The sequence below is a fragment of the Denticeps clupeoides genome, chromosome 10, assembly GCF_900700375.1.
Source record: "Denticeps clupeoides chromosome 10, fDenClu1.1, whole genome shotgun sequence".
NCBI classification, from domain to species: domain Eukaryota; kingdom Metazoa; phylum Chordata; class Actinopteri; order Clupeiformes; family Denticipitidae; genus Denticeps; species Denticeps clupeoides.
Genome location: NC_041716.1, coordinates 13,906,720 through 13,923,953, shown reverse-complemented (window position 1 = coordinate 13,923,953; position 17,234 = coordinate 13,906,720). Strand labels below are relative to the sequence as shown.

General features: G+C 43.0%; 2 protein-coding genes across 5 annotated transcripts; one reads left to right on the top strand and one right to left on the bottom strand.

Moving 5' to 3' along the window:
* Nucleotides 1–1,069: 1,069 nt before the first annotated feature.
* Nucleotides 1,070–8,008, bottom strand: LOC114798825 (E3 ubiquitin-protein ligase NRDP1). Of its 3 annotated transcripts, none has more exons than XM_028994823.1 (7): nucleotides 7,882–8,008; nucleotides 4,977–5,072; nucleotides 3,797–3,941; nucleotides 3,048–3,319; nucleotides 2,557–2,692; nucleotides 2,254–2,357; nucleotides 1,070–1,592 (listed from the first exon to the last, which is right to left on the bottom strand). In XM_028994823.1, exons 3-7 carry the CDS (start codon nucleotides 3,884–3,886, stop codon nucleotides 1,238–1,240), a joined length of 957 nt encoding a protein of 318 aa, XP_028850656.1. In that variant the 5' UTR covers nucleotides 3,887–3,941; nucleotides 4,977–5,072; nucleotides 7,882–8,008; the 3' UTR covers nucleotides 1,070–1,237. The 3 variants fall into 3 exon arrangements, with proteins under 3 accessions (XP_028850656.1, XP_028850657.1, XP_028850658.1); XM_028994824.1 differs by having other exon boundaries at nucleotides 7,219–7,962; XM_028994825.1 differs by lacking the exon at nucleotides 7,882–8,008 and adding an exon at nucleotides 5,726–6,741.
* Nucleotides 6,646–16,879, top strand: LOC114798824 (zinc transporter ZIP10-like). Of its 2 annotated transcripts, none has more exons than XM_028994821.1 (13): nucleotides 6,646–6,725; nucleotides 8,887–8,983; nucleotides 9,980–10,142; nucleotides 10,958–11,181; nucleotides 11,644–11,713; nucleotides 11,924–12,101; nucleotides 12,224–12,393; nucleotides 12,965–13,084; nucleotides 13,227–13,287; nucleotides 13,490–13,642; nucleotides 13,982–14,062; nucleotides 16,120–16,310; nucleotides 16,389–16,879. In XM_028994821.1, the coding sequence occupies exons 3-13, from the start codon at nucleotides 9,981–9,983 to the stop codon at nucleotides 16,536–16,538; spliced, it is 1,560 nt and encodes a 519-aa protein (XP_028850654.1). In that variant the 5' UTR covers nucleotides 6,646–6,725; nucleotides 8,887–8,983; nucleotide 9,980; the 3' UTR covers nucleotides 16,539–16,879. The 2 variants fall into 2 exon arrangements, with proteins under 2 accessions (XP_028850654.1, XP_028850655.1); XM_028994822.1 differs by having other exon boundaries at nucleotides 9,966–10,142.
* Nucleotides 16,880–17,234: the final 355 nt, after the last annotated feature.

Sequence of the window (17,234 nt, the reverse complement as noted above, 5' to 3'; positions counted from 1 at the left end):
AAAACAAACAGTAAAAATATCCCTTTTATGGCCAAAAACTAGATACAGATTTCAATATCATTTAATAACAATAAAAAAAAAAAAAAAAAAAAAAAAAAAAACACTGCAGCACAAAGTTAAATTGGACCCACTTCTTATTTACTGTGTTCAACAAAAGTGCACAATTTCTGCAAAATAAAAATTATAACCAAGAACATTACACACTGTTAATCATAAAATTGAAGCACAGCACAGATCCAAAACATTTTAAACATTAGGGGGGAAAAAGGAATGAAAAAAAAAAAAAAATCCACACACTTCATTAAATAAAAAGTGTCCATTAGTCGGTGCCCTCAGATAACCACAGCAAGTGATGAGTTTTTCCAGCTCAGTTCGAGGTATCTCCATGTTAGAGGTCAGAAATCCGACTCTTAAACGTTTAAATTTGACATCTCAGGATGCCCCAGAGTGTCAGGAGGAGATGCGGGCACAGCCTCCACACATCTGGCCAACACTGAGTTTACAATCTCAAATACATGGAGCAATACTTGAGGAGTTCCTAAGAAGAACTGAGCTTTACCGGCAGAGAAGAACCACAGTTCTAAAGCAAAAGAGCAAAGGGCATCGAGACACAGTTCCTTCCTTCTGGTGTCTCACTTCACAAGACTAAAACTGAAGTGTTGCTTATTAATGAAGCTTCAACCAAAAAGCCACAGGGGGGGGAAAAAAAAACAGCAAATATGACTTTCTTAACCAACAATAGATAGATAGTATAACCTTTAATATTTCTTTATCCTCTGTATTTTACACAAGAGTTTCAGCATTCACATGACAAAAAGAGCTAACAGTCCACTGCTTCCCTCATCGGTCGTCCTGTGAGGACTGGGAGACAAACAGAGACATTGCAATGATAAAACTCCTGTAAGCTGTCCCACAATGTCCTGATTACCGAGGTTCTCCTCCCAGCTCTCCGCTTTTGTCCTTGTAAGGCAAAAAAATTACAGTGGAGACAATCACGTTCCACAGCTTATGCTTTAAGACTTTCTTCACTCATATGGTTTTAGCTCCGCTGGTCTTTTTATAGTTTCTGTCTGCATGGAGAAGGAAGGGATTGGCAGGTCCATTCTGCAGGCCATGACTGATTAAACCTTCTGGCGTGCAGAGAGGAGTGAGCTATTTGAAGTAAATCACCCATGAGGGGCAAATTTAAAAAAAGAACACAACTATGAACATGGCAGAACCAGCAATCTTCTGGAAACTATAAAATCTCCTCTACCCCATGGGCGAAGATCATGACCAGACCAGGTTCCAAGATCATGTCCTCTCCCATGTGTTGGTTTTCACAGGCCATCACCACCACTGCTTGTTTGCCTGGGATCCTCTTTGCCACGTAGTTCTCGTAGTAGCGCCGGTTCATTTGCCGCGTCTCCAGCGTTGCCAGGCCCTGCGGCCAGTTTCGCTCGTGGGCGTTCTCGATCAGGTCATTGACGATGGACAGGGGGCAGCCGCTGTCGATAAGCGAGCGTTTGATGACGGCCTGGAGCACAGCGTCTGGCGTGGAGATCATGCCGCCCCAGCGGGTCACCCGGGCAGGCTGGAGAGAGTTCACCCACCTGCGGAGAGCCCAGAGATGTAAGCCTCCGTACATGAATAATGAAACACACCAGCACTATAAAGACTACTTACTGTCTATATGTTTATTACACCTACAAAAATATTGCACATCTTGTTATATTGTTATTTAGTCTCTTTTCACACACAAAACAGCATAACTTTCGAATAAAACAATATCTCAATCTAATATCTTATATTCGCCTCTCAACTTTTAAAGCAAGGTGCAGATTAACTGGCATTTCACCAATGCGCATATCTGAGAGTAGGAGGCGAATCGATCGAAAAAAGCAGACACCAGTGCCGGTGATGGTTTATCATCTCCTCTTACACATAATAAGTACACTTTCCATTGCATTTGGAGAAGGAATTTCGGGATTTTTCATTTCTTTCGTTATTTTTACACATTACACTGACCGCAGAATTGCCACACCTTGCAATTTACTATTTGCAAGGGCATGTCTGGTGGTGTGGGATTATTCTGCAGCACAGTCAGTCACGTCAAGCATAATCAGGCTGTGCAGATAAAGCTGTGCACAGCTCCCAACTCATACCGCGTTTCCACACGCTGCTGAATAAGGACATGCGTGAAATAACACAGTAGGCTGGTCATGGACAACCAGTCATTGTATTAGATTTCCCAGCAATGACATGAAAACTCACTCCAGGATCTCGTTGTATTCTATGCTCTCCTCCAGGTTCTGCAGGTTTGGGTTTGCGCTGCGGATAGCCCTCATGTAGGCCTTGAGGAGCTGGATGTCCCGTTTCTGTTACATAGATCAATAAAAATGCTCAGACGTCTACGTTCCTATAAAGTTGTGGCATCTTTGTAGCACTTAATATCTTTCTCTTTATTTTATAACGAATCATGTTCATAAAACGATTGCATTTCAACATACATTACAATTTGGGATTCAGACATTAATCAAAATCCTCTTCAATATTAAAGTGCCACATCAATCTCACCTGTTCAGCCAGCTGGTGCTTGTGCTCGGCCGCAGTCTTCTCCAACTCAGCAATTTTGGTCTGCTGCTGCTGCACCACACTGCGGAGGTGCTTGATGCAGTTGTGGGAGGGGATCTCATCTTTTGGCATCTCCAGCCTACAATGCAATACGCCTTTTAGAGTCACACTTAAAATAATACGGCAAAAGGTCAGAGACAAGCCTAAACACAACTAATTATAGAAGTAAAATGAACAGTTAAGACATATAATACGGAATTAAGTATTATAGTCGGGGTCAATTCTCATTTACTTTTTCATAAATTCGCAACTGATTTGCTGACAATCAAGATAACCAAGAGCATCATGGCCGGATGAAGAGGAGCCGTTTCACCCACCAGGCTATTCTGTGCCTCGGTGTAATTTCCCTGTGGTTGGAAATTTTCATAGAGCCCAGCATAGCAGCCAGCCCAGGTTCTGAGCCATCTCTGGCAACTCTGACAAAGCACACTCACCCACAGCCGTCCTCACAGGTAACAGGTCTTTTGGGGTTGTGCTCACAGTCCTTCAAGTGCGACTGCAGCTGGTCAAGGCGCAGCGTGGCAGTGCAGCCGAAGCTGGCATTGTCACAGGTGATCTGGAGCTTGGAAAGCATGTTCCGCATGATGCGCGGCACAGGCCGAAGATGGGCCAGAGTTACTACTGTGCGGTCCACTGGACAGATCTGCTGCTGGGAGAACCATTGTGTGATGCAGGCATTGCAAAAGGCATGTTCACAGTGTGGGGCCTAATGGGCAGAAAAGGAAGACAAAGAAAATTGTTATAAACATGATCTGATCTTGAACTTATATAATCAGGACATGAGGTATTATTAAAGCAAAAATATGAATACAGTTATATAAAACGTTCAGGTGGTTATACTTTGCCTATTACTATTAATCCTTCACTGAGGGAAAGTTGTATTCAAAATGTAATAATGCAAACAGAACTGAAATCTGCCTTTCAAAAAAACAATGATCGCAAATTCAAAATGTTCTCCAGTGACCCAGTCAGAACACTAATCTTAATCTGTTAAAGAATCTGTGAACACTGGAAGTCTGAGAGTTGTGTATAGAGGGCAAACAGATCTGTGCAAATCAGGAACTTTTTATAGGTTTCAAATTTTTCCCCAAATTATAAGAAAAAGAGACACGTTGCAACACAAAACACAGCTCATTAATAAGCATGGAACCGTGTTTATTTGAATGAAAACAGATTCAAAGACCTGTACAGGCTCCTCCAGCACTCCACTGCAGATGGGACACAGCAGGTCCTCATCCACCTCCCCTTGGAACCTGGTGACGTCGTAGCCCATGGCACATCCCTGGGACCCTCTCAATTCAGCAGAATAGTGCAGGGAATGCAGGTCGCTACAGTGAAAGGGTGTGGAAATACGCCGTATGGCAGGTTTGTAAAAAATTACAATTACAAAAATTAACAAGTGGCCAGCACAGATAACCAATCTTGAAGACATCCCAAGGTGAAATAGGCAAAGCTGCATATATCTGGTGTGGCGATGACCTTACTTATACATTAAAACACATTAAATCTGTACACTGTAGATATCATGTGCACTCGCTCTACATTGCCAGTCATGGCTACAGGAGCCCATCCTGGCACATTAGGCATAGGGTGGGAACTCAACCACAATAGCGTGCACGCGCGCACGCACACACACACGACTCACAACAATGGCCAATTCAGAGTCACCAATCCAAGAGAAACAAGAGAACCTAGGAAAAATGAGTGCACAAGCAGGGAGGACACAGCCTGGATTTGAATCTTGGAAGCACAAGGCTGCTATGTGGCTGTCATCCTCATCAATAAGTAACTATTTACTCATGTTGCATGAGAGGTTGGAATTAGATATTTAATAAAAATCTGCAAAGAGACTGAGTGGGCGCGACGCCTAACCTAAACTAGGCTGCTTTGAAATGAGTAGCTTCAGCAGAGGCTCTGTCATTGTTACAGCGCCTGCATCTCTCTGTAGTGTATTCCAGAAAGATGGCATTTTGGCAAAAGGACTCGCATGCCATAAGCTGCTGTAGTACTCTGGACAGAGGATTTTATGGAGGAGGACCCCCCGGCCAACCTGCATGTGCACTGTGCAGTGATAAACCCTGAAATTAAAAATGCATATAATATAATATAATTTCCAGAGTAATGTAAATGGAACATCTCCAGAAGAACAAGCCATAATGTGATCATTATTCTACCACAGTAAAGCTCAACCTTGTCCTGTGATTGGCTGAGAGGCATTTATTTTTCTTAGAGCAGTCGTTTTTGAAGTAATCATACAAAAGGCCACAAAATTTTGTAAACTGAAAAGGAAACTGAAAGGGGGAAAATTATGGAAGACAATGAATAAGTGAATGAATTATTCATAAAAATAAGACAGTACTCACAGGTCACACGGCGTTGGACTTCATGTCTGGGTTATTTTTTTCATAGGTTGCAGGGCTGAAGTCTCTTCTCTTCAGGGCAGAAACCAGAACCTCCCTCTGACAGCATATATAATAGAAAAATATGAAACAAGTATTTGTTAGAAATGGCAATAATTACATGGTCATGTTTGTGTCAAAACTTTCCTTTAGTAGGCTCTTCACTTTCAATTCAAATGACTTCCCTGCACTTTGCACTCAGGTCATATGAGCCCATCAAAACCTAGACGTCCACTCCTTTGAGTCTGACAGAAAAAATTAGAGCCAGAACCCAGAGTTTCCTACAGAATCAGATTCCGCCTGGGCAGTACCATTTTCTGACCAGCATCTAGACCTCCCTACAACCCAAGCAATGAGAAGCAATAGAAAAGAAAATCCCTTAACTGTTATTAGAAGATTTACGTTCACCATCACCAAAATGTTAAAATGGGTGAGCACAAATGAACTCTTTAAGTCTCAATTCAGTCTCAATCACATTTTAGAAGTTATTATCAAAGTGACTGTTTTTGCCATGGTGACAACGAAATGTGTCCTCTGCTTTTAACCCCCCGCCTGCAGTGGGCAGCAATGACAGGTGCCCGGGGAACAGCGTGTGGGGACGGTGCTTTGCTCAAGGGGACCTCAAGGAAAAGTTGTATTTTGCCTTATCAAACCAAGAAATGTTTTCACCACCAGTAGGGAGACTACACCTCACCCCCTCAAAAAACAATTACCTCTCATAAATCGAGTGCTCAGGTAACCTGTTCTGCTTTTTGAATTCATGGAGGATGGCAGCTCTGATGTTTCATGGCTCAAATCTTCTCTAACTTCCTTCAGCTGAAATGAGAGACGTCTCCTGTCCCAGCAGGCTGCTGGTGACCTCATTTCTGCATGGCACAGTGTACGCCACGAAGAGGACGAGGAGTTTTCAACAAAACGGCAAAACAGGGTAGAGGGGATCCTACATACATTGACCTGAAGTTCTCTGTCAACACTCAAAAAGCAAACTTAAAAAGCATGAAAGGTGCAATACTGACAGAACCATACAAACATGCTGTAAGGGGCACAAAACAATAGTCACCTAGAACTCACCCTGAAACTAAAGTGAAAGTGAAGTGATTGTCATAGTGATACACAGCACAGCACACGGTGTCCTCTGCTTTTAACCACTTCACATACCTTCTTAAGACTCAGCAGAATACTGAATAACTTGATTTGGTGCTATATATACTAAAATCTTTGTAAATATAAAAAGGAGAAACATTATGATCAATGATATTTTGTTTTTTACTGATATGTTTCTCATCAGTTTTGTGCCAGGATTATTATTATGGGGGGTTATTGTAATATCAGTCATATCCAAATAACTGTTTCAGGGTTCTATATAGCATACAAGCATATGTTATGCATGCCTTTTGGAATATTGAGTCAAGAAATGTAAAATTCAGGACACAATAAAAAGCATGTGACTACTTTTGTTTTCTTCCTACGGGGAATCGTGTGTTTCAGATGATGGGCTTCGATTTCAGAAGTCTGTATCGTATTAATCCAAAGCATTTGGTCTGGATGGCCAGTTCCCATCAACTTAACAATGACAGTGTACACAGGTCCAAAACAGATGCCACCGGCGATCAGCAAGGTTCATTCCCAAAATGTGACCCCGTTACGCGGCATTTAAAAAACGTAAACAGGTCGACAGCAACAACGCGAAATTAACAACAAACATTCAGAATGGTAAGAATCAGTTGGTTCGCGTCTCATCAAAAAAAAAAAACAATAAACCCGTCGACCGTGCGCGGTAGAGAAGAAACGTCGTTCAACAACGTCCAGTCACAAGATATCCGCACTACGAGCGGCATGCTAGCGCACTAGCATCCACGCGGGTTTGGTCACTGAATGGGCTTTAAAGCCCCGCAGAGCGGGAAGGAAACCGAATGGTGCCGCCTGTGTTTCGCTGAAATCACACGAGGGAGCGTTTAGGAAACGATTCCACCGAGAGCCAAGCAGAGATTCCGGCAGCTAAAAGCGGCGCCGCTAGCTTGCCAGCTAGCCGTGCCATGTAGGCAGGCCGATTACGTTACGACATTTAAACGGGCTTCTGGGCTCAGGGCGGGCGTTGCGAACAGACACCCGCGACCGGGGCGCGTCCACCGCGATGCGTGCTTCTGCCACTGTCGCATTACACCGCGGACAGCTTCGCGGTCCGCGTACGAACGTCAGGCTGTACCTGCAGGCAAGGCAGTAGGGTGACCAGGCGACTGGCAGGCCCGTGTCGCGCCGAAAGCAGCCCCCCCGTAAGATAAAATGAATGTACGTGGTGGGTTGTCGCATGTGTTGATGAAACGGGTGGCGTGAGTTTCTCGCTTTTGGAAATAAAAGGGCAAAGTGCTGGAATAATTTTGTATCGCTGCTGTTAAAGGCGGAGAGGGTGAAGGGGAAATGGTCCGACGCCGCGACCTCTGACACGGGCGACAAGGCACACGTCGTATTCTGGTCGTAAGAGTCGCGCCGCTGCAGACAAGTGTACGGGAACGCGGATCTTTCGTAGAAAGTAGGTACTAGTTCGGCGGCGGAGAGGGCAGATTTCCGGCAGGGTGTGAGATTTCGGCACGACGCCGGCGAAGACCAGCCCTCGGCGGTGGACCAACGAATGGAATACCGCGCCGTCGAATTACAGCATAAAGGGGCCGTTTAACGGAACGCGTACCGGGACGGTGCAAACAGTCCAGCTGACCTCTAACAAAATGTACGGACCTTTAACATAAACAGACCGTCCGCCGTGGGTCAACGTTAGCCTGCTAGCTAACCCCCGCTAACAGCAACACCAGTCCAGTCAGGTTAAACGCTCTGCTGCAGTCCGGGCCCCGCACTCGCGGCGGGCGAACAGTACCTCGCTCCGCGGACGCGCTCCCGTGTTTACAGGCGGCTTGTATCCGAGAAAGCGTGGCTCGTCCGCGCCGCTCCGCGAAACTCGGGTCCACCTACGCGGTCCGCTGCTACGCAACGAGGGGGCGGGGCACAGAGCCGAGACGGCCCCGCCCATCCTGCCGAAAAAGCCCGGTGTCGGCCAATCGGACGCGAGTCGTGATGCGCACACATTCCGACTCACACGACACCACGTACCTCCATCACACAGTAACTATAACACCGGCGATCATCTTGGGGACATTTAAACACCGAGGCCTTATTTTGGGATATATTCTTCAATCTGTCCGCACAATTTAACGCCGGATGCCCTTCCTGGCGCATCCCTCCCCGTTTACCCGGGCTTGTTCCAAGAAACAAAAAATATATAAACATATAGAGAGAGGATTACAATTTACAGTATGTGTTTAAATCAAAGTATGCAAGCCGTTTACATTGGCGCAGCAGCGAGTATATTCCGCACATTCGGCGCGTCTTTGGCGCCACCTGTTGGGAATCTAAACTCTGAAATTTCTACTAAACGTAGACAGTTCATTAAAATATTTACTCAAATAAAGACCGACAAAGCTACTAAAGGTACTTGAAATGTTTCCGAAGTTTTCTGCAACACTGGATATTTCTTATGCCCGTGTATGAATGTTTCCGAAATTATAAAGAAAGCAAAACACATAAACGTTAAGGGAATAAAAGGAAACGAACATTCCCTCAAGTCACTGGAATTGCGGGACCTTGTAACGAACTAAAAATATTTGGCGTCACTTGACACTACACTTTTTACGTACCTGGAAAAATTCGATTTTAGGGTTTGTATTTATATATCACTGCCGCAATGCACATGCGAATCGTCAAGGGAGCTAAAAAGAAGTCATCAACTTTAATCAATAAGCCCTTTGTTGGTAGTACAAACAGAACCAGAGCACATGCTCGGTGCGCGTATACTCACATGTCTTTTATGGGGTGTAACAATCAGTGTAACTGCAGCGGACGGGGAGCTGCACCGCGTTGCTGTGTTCTGGTAACGCTTATTTGAACGGGAATCCAGTGGCGGAGCTGATCTATGGAGCCAGGTAGGTCAGGCCTGTTAGTCCTTATTTTCTTATGCGTCGAGACCTCAATCAAAGGCTCCGTGTAAAACGTGTGCAACAGACACAATATGTCGAAGGTGTTTCTGGGCTTCCTGGAGAGATTGTGCATGGTCTCTCTCTCTCTCTCTCTCTCTCTCTCTCTCTCTCTCTCTCTCTCTCTCTCTCTCTCTATATATATATATATATATATATATATATATATATATATATATATATATATATATATATATATATATATAAAAACACACACACGTACACAGACATACAGTACAGGCCAAATGTTTGAACACCTTCTCTTTCAGTGTGTGTTCTTTATTTGACCACTGAAGGCATCAAAACTATGAATGAACACATGTGGAGTTATGTACTTAACAAAAAGGGGAGACCTGACCTCCACAGTCACCGGACCTGAACCCAATCGAGATGGTTTGGGGTGAGCTGGACCGCAGAGTGAAGGCAAAGGGGCCAACAAGTGCTAAACACCTCTGGGAACTCCTTCAAGATGGTTGGAAAACCATTTCAGGTGACGACCTCTTGAAGCTCATCGAGAGAATGCCAAGAGTGTGCAAAGCAGTAATCAGAGCAAAGGGCGGCTATTTTGAAGAAACTAGAATATAAAACATGTTTTCAGTTATTTCACCTTTTTTTGTTAAATACATAACTCCACATGTGTTCATTCATAGTTTTGATGCCTTCAGTGAGAATCTACCAATGTAAATGGTCATTAAAATAAAGAAAACACATTGAATGAGAAGGCGTGTCCAAACTTTTGGCGTGTACTGTACGTGTGTGTGCATATATAGATCTCTCCAGCATTTTTATATTTACTCTTTTGTACAAGGAAATAATTGCATGGTTCACCAGCATTTAAACACTAAACAAGTATTTAAACACTAAGCAGGCTTCTATAATTCATTTATTTGTTTGTTTGTTTGTTTTCAACTTAATATTTTATTAATAATAGACACTCTATGGCAGGATGTCCCAGTCTTCCAGGCTGTTGTTGTTCCTGCATTTGGGAATGCTGCTAATGCCCGGAGCGGTGCGGTGCAGCTCCACACAAGAGCTTGACTCACGGAACCCAACGGGGTCAGAAGTCAGCGGACCCTCTGAAAATCTCGAGGATGCAGTGGAGGAGCAGGTGAGGACATCCAGAAAGTTTTTTTTTTTGTGTCATATGACTGGGCGGCAACCACATCTTTATGATGGTAATACAACAGCAGCATTCATGGTGCTTAATGTAGTTTCATGAAGTATCTTGGTTTAAATATAAAAATGTCAATTAGAAACAGAGTAACTATTGGGCGTTATTGTTGAGGAACGATAGCACAGAATTCAAGCATTGAGTCAAAATACAAGAGTATTCAATTGGAAATGATCAAGACAGCCTAAAAAAGAAGTTACGGTATTTTCACAATATCACTTTTGTATGACAGTATAGTAAAATCTGTATGGACAATATAATCTGTGTTTTTCTGGTTACGCTGCAAAAAATGTTTTTACTAGTAGGTGGAGAATGTGACAGCTTGTGTAGGATATATTCACAAATATCTGAGAAAGTATTGTTTTCCATTTCTATGGTTACACATTTATTTAATCTTATAAAGATAAAAATCTGATTGAGCCAAAACCAAATTAAATAAAGCACTGGAACATTGATTTTCTTTGATTCTTTTTTTTATTATTATTGTTTAGTAAGAGGGATTTATCTTGCACTTTCAACAGAGTTAAGAAAACTGGGGTACTTTTTAGTTTCTTAGTGGATTGAAAAGTATTTCTTGTGATTGGTGTCACATCCTAGGGCTGCGTAGCATTCGTCATCTGATGAAAGTGATTGTTTTTGTCATTGTGATACACTGCAGCACAGCACGTGGTGCACAGGACGAGCAGCGTGTGGGGAACCTTCCCTAGCCGCCAGGCCACCACTGCCCCACTAATTAATGTGTTAAACCCCAGGTATACTACCTGCAGCAACTGTTCCTGCATTACGGATCCAATGGGACCTTGACGTACAACGGCCTCCAGAAGCTGCTGGGCAGCCTGGGCCTGGGGGAGGTCAGCATGCTGGAGATCCGACAAGGAGGGGCACGTCCATCCCAGACACAGACAGATGGTCTTACACAAACACACACTCTTTCAGAGCCTCAGCCTGTTCCAACTGCCTCACCCAAAACGCAGAGGTGAGATGGCACATGATTCTCTTGAGTCTTTGCTTTATTGTGTCTAATTACAGGTAAACATTGTAAAGCTGTGTGTCCAAAATTCAGAGTTGTCCATCCTGGGCATGATAAAAATATAAGACTAGAGAAGAGAGACAGGCTGACAGGGGTGGCTTATAGATGTGAGTGTGACTGGCAGCCTATTTAGCCGCCAAAAGAGTGTGAATACAAGGTTATGTAACTAGTAATATAATATAAACAGAATGTTCTGGAAAATCCTTTTTTTTTTTTTTTTTAAACCTACATTTCTATAATGAAAGCATAATTGTCATTAGGGCATTTAGATATAAAGTTCAACTAATCAGTTGCAGATTTTGGAAACAAGTGTTAAAATTTTAATGTTTTCTAGAAACGTGAGATTAGTGTTTGTGCTTTTTATGACATTTGAATCCATAATTTAATAATTCTGTCTCTGATTACCAGTAAACATGGACTCTTTGGTAAATCATCAATCCTCTTTGATCACCCTACAAAGAAACACCTCCATGGGCATGTGAGTAAAAACCTCAGAACAATCCGCTAGAGTTCACAGTACAGTATTCAGTGCTGATTACCTCTGCATATCAGCTTTGAAGGTCAAAGTTCAGGTCGTGTCGACTGCTTTGACACCTTCCACTTATCTGAGTTCAAATGAAGTTGTTGATGAGGTTTCATGAAGTGTGTCCTGAATTTCCCTCAACAATTTCCTTCCTGTCCTTGACAGTGCCTGAATGTCACTCAGCTCCTGTGGAACTTTGGACTGGGGAGCACGTCCCACATCACCCCCTCTCACTTCACCTTCCTCTGCCCTGCCCTACTCTACCAGATTGACAGTGGAGTTTGTCTCCGCCACTCTGAGCCAGACCATGCAGATACAGAAGGAAACATGGCTTTCCTCAAGGGTGCGTGCATGTGTGGGATATCTTATACAGTTAAATGCAAAAACTGATAATGTGTGTGTGTGTGTGTGTGTGTGTTTGTGTCAGGGGTCACTGCACTATTATTTTTTTTATGTGTGTTGCAGCTATGGGCTGGAGCTGTCTGGCTTTGACTGTCATCAGCCTGCCCTCCCTGCTGGCTCTTGGCTTGGCACCACTGCTGCCCCCTGCCTGCATTCAGTCTGTCCTCTGCCCCTTAGCGGCCCTGGCGGTGGGCACTTTGTGTGGGGATGCCTTACTCCATCTCCTGCCGCACGTATGTTGCACGTCTCAACAGTTGATGCTTTATATGTCCAAAAGTGTGCATTCACTGTAAATTAAGAATGCTTATGGGGTATGGTTGCAAAAAAAAGTGCAGCTAGGAAAAAGAATCAGGATTTTAATTGTAGGCAATATAGAGACATGGGAAATGTGATCTCAAGCACCACACTGAACAAGAACTGCAAATTATAAGAGATCACACACTCTCTGATACATGGCCATGGGTTTTGAGGGCCAAAAATCTACTGTTTTCTACTAATATTAGAGAACTATAGCAAAAGGCCTGAAAAAGCAGTGTAATGATGTTCGAAACAATTCAGCACTTCTGTACACATGGTGTGGTCCTTAAGAAAAAAATCATAACATGTTCTAATATTTCTAACAATCAACCTGTGCATCCAGAAGGCAATAGAAGGGTATGTGCCTAGAAATAAGGAATCACCTGTTAACATTTTGTGCTCTTGTCTGAAGGTGTCTGGATCTGTTTTTTAGAGACAGTGCACATCATAGTTACTTTTTGGATGAAAATCTTTAACGTTTCTGACATTTGCATGTACTGCTTGTAGGCTACTTCTGCGCCACACAATGGACACCAGGATTCGATCCTCAAGGGCCTGAGTGTTCTTGGAGGAATCTTCCTGCTCTTCCTGGTGGAGAGCCTGCTGGCCCTCAGACAGCAAATGAAGGTGACACAATAACTGAATGTATACCCTTTGGTTTTCATGGATACTATATGCAATGTTAAATATATAACAATATAGAACAGTGTGTACAGAGGTGCAAATTACTTATGTTGCATGCTTGCTTGCTGGACTATTTTATGATCAGAAAAGAAAGAAGAAACAGCAAGACCCTGACCCACAACTGGAGCTCTGCCCTGCACTGCAGGGTGAGTTGTAACAGATGTTTTTTAGTCTTTGTGTACAGATAATGTATGTGAACTGCTTCATAATAGCCATACGAACAATAAATACTGTTATTGCATTAAGGTTTAAATTGTCTGTGTCTGGGGCCATAGTGTCTGACATATGGTCTAGTCCCATACTGCAATGAAGACATGGTGTATAGAATATATTTTTTTGTTGTTTCAGAGTCTTCCGACCCTGTGACTGCTACAACTGCACAATCGGGGCACGGACACTCCCATGGGTCACCCGGCCAGGATCACACTAGCCTAGGCAGCTTGGTGTGGATGGTGGTCATGGGAGATGGTATTCACAACATCACCGATGGACTGGCCATTGGTGAGAAAAAAAACTTGTTCTCTTGGTTCCTTATTTTCTGCATGCAGGGGACCGCACACGCTGCTGATCTCAGCTGTGTTTGTTTTGCCCTGTCAGGGGAACACTGTTGCTTAAATTCTTAGTGATCTTGTCAGCTCAGTAAAAATGGAGCAAAATAACAGTTAAAGTACTTGTATGCCGTGACACGAACAACATGCAGTGAAATATACCGCACACCTATATTATTTTGTCGCTGTACTGTCACGAGCTCAGCTTACAGCAAAGCAATTGGGTGGATTTCGTCCCCCTAAATCAGGTCATGCTACAAATAAAACAGTTTCTCCCTTCCTGCACCCCAAGGAGTCGCCTTTTCCCAGAGCTTGGCTGGTGGTCTTAGTACAAGTGTGGCTGTGCTGTGTCATGAGCTTCCACATGAGCTGGGTAAGTTTCCATTTACATTTATGGCATTTAGAAGACACCCTCTTCCAGAGCGAATTACAATCATTAGTTACAGGGACAGTCCCCCAGAAGACACTCAGGGTTAAGTGTCTTGCTCGGGGACACAATGGTAGTAAGTTGGGTTTGAACCTGTCACTTTATGGTATTTTGGTTCATAGGCAAGTGTGTTACCCACTAGGCTACTACCATCCACAAAACAGCGTCCAGGGAGCTGTGTGTGGGGGTGTTACCTTTCTCAAGGGTAACTCAGAGGCACCTTGATGGTTCAGAAAACGTTTTTGCACACAGTGTTGTTATTCATGAAAAATAAGGTTAACCTACAAACTAATTTGATCTTAATTTAGCTATTAGTTGGAATAAAAAGTGTTAGATACTACTACCATCCTAGTTTCTAAAAGATAAAAGTTATTAAGAATTGGGCTCTTATGAACTTTTAACTATTCTCTCAGTGTACCAAGAGAAAGTAAAAGGTTTTACAAGTTTAAATGATCACACTCAAACTGATATCTTGATCAGCTTCCTGTTTTGTTACCACTGCCACAATATTAAGAAAGATTAAATGATTAAACAGTATCTCATTTACAAATATCTTATCTCAGGGGCAATAAGCCAAAAGTTCTCCAAAGGTGCACTGTAACTACAGTGATAAAATGATTAGTAAGTGCAGCATTATGGTTATTTTGGAAATTCTAATCTCTTGCACTATTTGTTAGTGGAGAAAGTATTAATACTGAGTAAAGTGTGACTGCCACAATGGTCTGGCTTTGGCACTCTGTTGTGGATTATAGGGTTATTGAAAGCGAGCAAATGGAAGGTTTTACTGCCCAACAGTGGTTACACTTACACCACACACATGAACACATTTACAGTCATGGCCAAATGTTTTGAGAACGACACAAATACATGTTTTTCACAATTTTGCTGCTTCAGTGTCTTTAGATCTTTTTGTCAGTTGTTTCTGTGCTGTATAATTATAACATTTGATAAGTTTTAAAGGCTTTTATCCACAATTACATCAAGTTTATGCAAAGAGTCAATATTTGAAGTGTTGGTCTGCAATTAACCCTGACATGCTGTCAATCAACTTCTGGGCCAAATCCTGACTGATGGTGACCCATTCCTTCATAATCAGTGCTTGGAGTTTGTTAGAATTTTTGGATGCTTTACTGTTGGCATATGACAGGACTGATGGTGGCGCTCACCTTTTCTTCTCTGGACAATAATTTTTCCAGATGCCCTGAACAAAAGAAAATGTCAGCAGTCCAATCCCTGTACTTTTAGCAGAATATCAGTCCGTCCTTGATGTTTTTCTTGGAAAGAAGTGGCTTCTTTGCTGCCCTTCCTGACATCAGGCCATCCTCCAAAAGTCTTCACGTCACTGTACGTGCAGATGCCCTCACACCTGCCTGCTGCCATTCCTGAGCAAGCGCTGCACTGGTGGCGCCCCGATCCCGCAGCTGAATCATCTTTAGCACATGGTCCTGGCGCTTGCTGGACTTTTTTTTGTAACCCTGAAGTCTTCTTCACTACACTTGAACCTTTTTGATGATCTGATAAATGGTTGATTTAGGTGCAATCTTAGTTGCAGTAATATTCTTGCCTGTGAAGCCCTTTTATGCAACACTATGATGTCTGCACATGTTTCCTATCAGGTAACCATGGTTAACAGAGGAAGAACAAAAATTTCAAGCATCACCTTCATTTTAAAGCATCCTGTCTGCTTTTCTAACTTGATCAGCATGACAGAATGATCTCCAGCCTTGTGCTCCTCAACACTCTCACTTGTGTTAACAAGAGGAACACTGAAATGATCTCAGCAGGTCCTCTTGTGGCAGGGCTGGAATGCAGTGGAAATGTGTTACTTTGGGATTAAGTTCATTTTCATGGCAAAGAGGGACAAAGAGGGACCTGATCATCATTTTTATTTATTTTATTATTTTTTTATTCTTAAGAATGTACAGTGATTCAGGAAACATTGCAGTGCATGTTGTACTGCTGAAACTATGCATGTGACCAATCAAAATCTTGAATTTCTTCAGGGGACCTGGCAGTGCTGCTGGCTGCGGGCTGGCCCATGCGGAGACTAGCAGTTTTCAGTGTGCTGTCTTCAGCTCTGGGATTTTTGGGAGTGCTTATGGGCACATTGCTAGGGGTTCACTGGGCACCAGTGTCCTCCTGGGTCCTCACACTGACTGCAGGGGTTTTCCTCTATGTGGCTCTGGTAGACATGGTGAGTTTTTGATTCTGTACCTGGATATGTCATGTTTGATCCCGTCTTGTCCTAAATGTGTCCCTTACCTGAAAATAGATGCCAGAGATGCTACATGGAGACTGGGGCACCTTGAGGCCATTGCCGCGCTTACTCCTGCAGGTCCTGGGGCTGATGGCAGGGGGCACTATCATGTTAGCCATTGCTCTTGGTGAGGAGCACCTTTCCTTTAACTTGGTGGATGGGTGAAGACAGCTTATTACACATTTCTTGTGGCATCTCAAATGTCTGCCAATATGAGGAAGCTTCTAAATCTATTTCTGAGATGCTGACAGCTGACACATTTTTAGGTGTCAGTATTGATATGTGTGGCCCTATGGGATCTGTACTTTTTACCCTTTTTTAAAATATATATATATATATATATAATCAACCAACACTTTCTTTTCAATACAGTTCATTTCTAGTATTGGACTTTTATGTGCTTTTTAATCTAATGTGTTGTATGTGCTTTGTAATCTAACCGTTGTGGTCATTAATGACCTATTGCTTAATTTCTCTTGAGAAATAAACATATTTACTCGTCTTTACTTTTCTTTCTTTTTTTTTTTAAGTAATATAAACCAGGAAATTGTAGATCATTTGTTTTATAACAGGGAGCTCTGATGAGCTTGTGATGGAATAGTAAGCTTGTGACTGAGCTGCTGCTGATCATGGAATTTAGATACTTCTCTTGGATGTGTCTGGATTCATCCTCATTGATGTTCCTTGGATCATCTGGGATTTCAGGTCTTTCACCATCAGACTCCCTCCCACAAAGGTGACTCATCCAGGGTTGATAAAGTCCTGGATTACATCCCAGTGGCACTAATCGCCCTCTTTATCCAAAGCCATCATGTTGTTTTTCTGCAGGATCAGTAGTGGAACGTGCCGCTCCCCTCTTGG